Below are 3,904 nucleotides of genomic sequence, written 5' to 3' on the forward strand. Positions count from 1 at the left end.
CAGAAAGCTTTTATTTGGTAATGGTGGTTTAGAACTTCCAACAAATCAGGTAATTTTTATTTCCAAACCAACGCAACTGCAGAACCGACCAGCCAACGGTCAGATCAATTCTTTTTTTTCTTTGTTTCTTTTTTTAAAAAAGGCATTTCTGTCAGCATATTCAACTGGTACGTGACCCACCACTGGAACCCGAATTTATGGGAGGCCTATAAAAGGAGAGGAAATGGGTCTTTTTCTGACCTATCCATTCGAGACTGATCGATAGCAAGCCACTAAGCTCGCCAGTCCTTTAATAAAATCTGCAGCTAACTAACATTAATGGAGAAGGGTTGTTCTAAACAGTATCTCCTTCAACATCTTCTTCGTCTCCTTTTCTATCTGTTAATCTTCATTCCTAGTACTTCCAAGGCCCTTGCAAATCCAAGAGCTTCCAATAATTCAGCTCCGGCAGTCATAGTGTTCGGAGACTCCACTGTCGATCCTGGAAATAACAACTACGTGAAAACAGTTTTTAAGGCTGATTTTGCACCCTATGGAAAGGATTTTGCAAACCACGTCCCAACAGGAAGGTTCAGTAATGGGCGGCTAACCCCTGATTTTATCGGTAAGTTATCAAGTATTGATTTTAATGGTGAAAGTGAAAATGTTGCTAATTATATATATATAGGAACAGAATATATAATTAATTATTTGAGTTCGTACAATCAGTTTCATATATCGGTATCAAAGAGTCTATACCTCCGTATTTAGACCCTACTCTTAGTATCAAGGAGCTTATGACTGGAGTTAGTTTTGCTTCGGCTGGCTCCGGATTTGATCCTCTTACAGCAAAAGTGTCCGTACGTATCTCTCTCTCTCTCTCATAACACACACACAAAAAAACACAAACACAAAGCGGAGCTAAATTAAGCTTATGTTCAATCCACAGAATGTGATCGGCATACCAAAGCAACTGGAGAACTTTAAAGAGTATAAAAAGAGACTGGAGTCTGCAATTGGAACGAAAAGGACCGAAAATCTTATCAACAAGGCACTGTTTATCGTCAGTGCTGGCACAAATGACTTCGTTATCAATTATTTTACTCTGCCAATCCGACGAAAAATCTACTCCGTCTCAGGTTACCAGCAATTCATCCTGCAAAAAGCCACACAATTCCTTCAGGTTTTGTATTGTGTTTACGTTCACTTTAGAATTATATTAAATTATTTTTCACCTTAAGAATTTATTTGCACTTGAAAATCACTCTACACAAAAATTTATTTAGTGTGATGATTTTATGAATTTCCAAACGAAAAATATACATTTTACATTACAGTATCAAATATGTAAGAAAATTGTCTTAAAACTTTTGACAGCATCACAGGATCCTTCCCATCCATTCATCCCTTTACTTTCAGTAACAGATAGGTGCCGGAGCTACAAAACCCGGCCTAATTTATACTTAACTCTTGTTTTTACTGTCAACAATGATCGAAAGACTATTCAATTATTTCAATACTATAAAACTAGTTAATTAATTTCAATTAATCACTAGGACTAATTTGTAATTAACTATTGTTCTTAACATTATCCTTAATTTCTAAAGATTTGACGGCTCCTCCTCTCAAACCAAGAAAACAAGACTTAAGACTAGTATTATTAATTATGGGGCATTTATCCCAGATTATCTAACCAAATTATAAGTTTTGAAATCACTGTGCTTGACATGCTATAATAATTAAGCCATGAAAAATATAACTGACACTACATTATGCGACGATTTTAGGATTTGTTTGAGCAAGGAGCAAGAAGAATCTTATTTAGTTCACTGCCTCCAATGGGTTGCCTGCCAGTCGTTATCACCATGTTCTCCAAGCATGCCATCTCAGAGCGTGGCTGTCTTGATAATTATTCCTCCGTTGGACTACAGTTCAATCAGTTGCTACAAAAGGAGTTAAATCTCATGCAATTTCGATTAGCAAATCATGGTGTTAGTATCTATTTAACTGATTCGTACGTAGCTCTGACCGACATGATTCAAGGGCATGGAAGGTCTGGTGAGTCTGTATAAAATCTCTAAAATTAAACTGAGAAATATATATATATATATATATATATATATATATATATATATATATATATATTCTGATCATGTTATTTATTTATTTTCCCTCCTCCCTTTCCAGCATTTGATGGAGTAAGCCTTGGCTGCTGTGAAACCGGTTACTTGGAAACAGCACTCTTGTGCAATCCAAAATCATTCTTGTGTCCTGATGCATCAAAGTACGTATTTTGGGATTCAATACATCCAACTGAGCGGGTATACGAAAATGTTTTTAAGTCCATTCGTCCTATAATTGATGCTATCATCAGGGACTAAAGTTCATTTATTTTCCACCCCGGAGAATGTTGTGGTGGGCAATTTCCTATTTTTTCCCGTTCCTTTATGGAAATTGTATACAATCAGAAATCATCGTGTATGGCCATTAATATTTAATAGAGAAATAACTATGCATGTGATATGAAGAGAAATAATATTCTTCTTATTATTTCAATCAATGAAAAGATTACAATATATGCTGATAGTTTTGCATCAGGCTCCTGCACTATTGCCTATAATCAAGCCTAATTATTTACAAACAAGGAAACAAATAATTAATGATCCTGCACTAGTGCTGATTTGGTTTATTGTCTATTCAGTGCTGATTTGGTTTGTTGCCTAATCAGTGCTTGATTTCCTTAACACTCCCTCTCAAGTTGGAGTGTATATTAATTATACCCAACTTGCTAAGTAAATTCTCAAACTGTGTGGAGCTTAATGGCTTAGTAAATAAGTCTGCTGGTTGCTGTGTAGTTTGAATGTAGGATGTCTGAATCATTCTTGCTTGAATCTTCTCACGTATCAAGTGACAATCTATTTCAATATGCTTTGTTTGCTCATGAAATACTGGATTTGATGCGATGTGCATTGCTGCTTGATTATATCACAAAACAGAGTCACTGGTTGTGTGTGATTTATCTTCAAGTCCTTTAAAACATTTTTCAGCCATGTAATCTCGCAACATGTAGTAGCCATAGATTGATATTCTGCCTCTGCACTTGAACACGATACCGTCGTCTGTTTCTTGGTCCTTCAAGAAATAGGTGGTCCTCCAAGTAAAATGCAATAACTGGTAACTGATCTCCTTGTGTCCTTACAACAAGCCCAATCAGCATCACAAAATGCTTGTAACTGAAGGTTACTTGTGGATGGTAACATGATGTCTTGTCCAGGTGTTTACTTGATATATTTGAGGACTTGATGAGTTGCTGCTAGATGGGGTTGCCGAGGTTTATCCATAAACTGACTTAAGATGTGCACAACATAAGTCAAGTTGGGTCTAGTTATAGTCAGATATATCAACCTTCCAACTAACCTTCAGTATGTTGATCTATCCTCCAAGAGCTTTTCATCAGATTGTGTTAATGATACATTTTGGTCCAAAGGAAACCGAGATGACTTGGCACCTAAAAATCCTATATCATTCAAAATGTATAGGGCGTATTTTCTCTATGACAAACTGATCCCATTCCGCAATCTTGCAACTTCTATGCCAAGGAAGTACTTAAGTTGTCCCAAGTCTTTCAGCTTGAATTGTCTGGACTAGAAAAGCTTGGTGTTCTCTATGTCCTGCAAATTGTTTTCAACCAATATCACATCATCCACATATATCAGTAATGCTAGAAAGTTACCCTGATAGCTGCAGATGAACAAAGAATAATCAGATAACGATTGGTGGAATCCTGCAGCCTTGAGTGCCTTGGATAGCTTGGTAAACCACTGTCTAGAGGCTTGTTTCAAGCTATATAGGGATTTATGGAGTTTACAAACTCATGTCTCCCCCTTTCGTTGGAAACCAGGAGGCAATGACATGTAAACATCCT

At 36.5% G+C, this 3,904-nt stretch overlaps 1 protein-coding gene across 2 annotated transcripts; it reads left to right on the top strand.

The window, feature by feature from the left end:
• Positions 1-231: 231 nt before the first annotated feature.
• Positions 232-2,565, top strand: LOC118062662 (GDSL esterase/lipase At5g45960-like). Of its 2 annotated transcripts, none has more exons than XM_035076499.2 (5): positions 232-604; positions 709-839; positions 929-1,162; positions 1,767-2,037; positions 2,167-2,565. In XM_035076499.2, exons 1-5 carry the CDS (start codon positions 319-321, stop codon positions 2,358-2,360), a joined length of 1,116 nt encoding a protein of 371 aa, XP_034932390.1. In that variant the 5' UTR covers positions 232-318; the 3' UTR covers positions 2,361-2,565. The 2 variants fall into 2 exon arrangements, with proteins under 2 accessions (XP_034932390.1, XP_034932391.1); XM_035076500.2 differs by having other exon boundaries at positions 1,767-2,032; positions 2,167-2,301.
• The last annotated feature ends 1,339 nt before the right edge of the window (positions 2,566-3,904 follow it).

Source organism: Populus alba, chromosome 11 (assembly GCF_005239225.2).
Source record: "Populus alba chromosome 11, ASM523922v2, whole genome shotgun sequence".
Taxonomy (NCBI): Eukaryota; Viridiplantae; Streptophyta; class Magnoliopsida; order Malpighiales; family Salicaceae; genus Populus; species Populus alba.

What these genes read in the sequence shown, in the direction of transcription:
- LOC118062662 (XM_035076499.2), top strand. Translation starts at nt 319, where the DNA reads ATGGAGAAGGGTTGTTCTAAACAGTATCTCCTTCAACATCTTCTTCGT. An exon ending in CTCTTACAGCAAAAGTGTCC is followed by an intron (nt 840 to 928) that starts GTACGTATCTCT and finishes TTCAATCCACAG; the next exon opens with AATGTGATCGGCATACCAAA. An exon ending in AAGCCACACAATTCCTTCAG is followed by an intron (nt 1,163 to 1,766) that starts GTTTTGTATTGT and finishes CGACGATTTTAG; the next exon opens with GATTTGTTTGAGCAAGGAGC.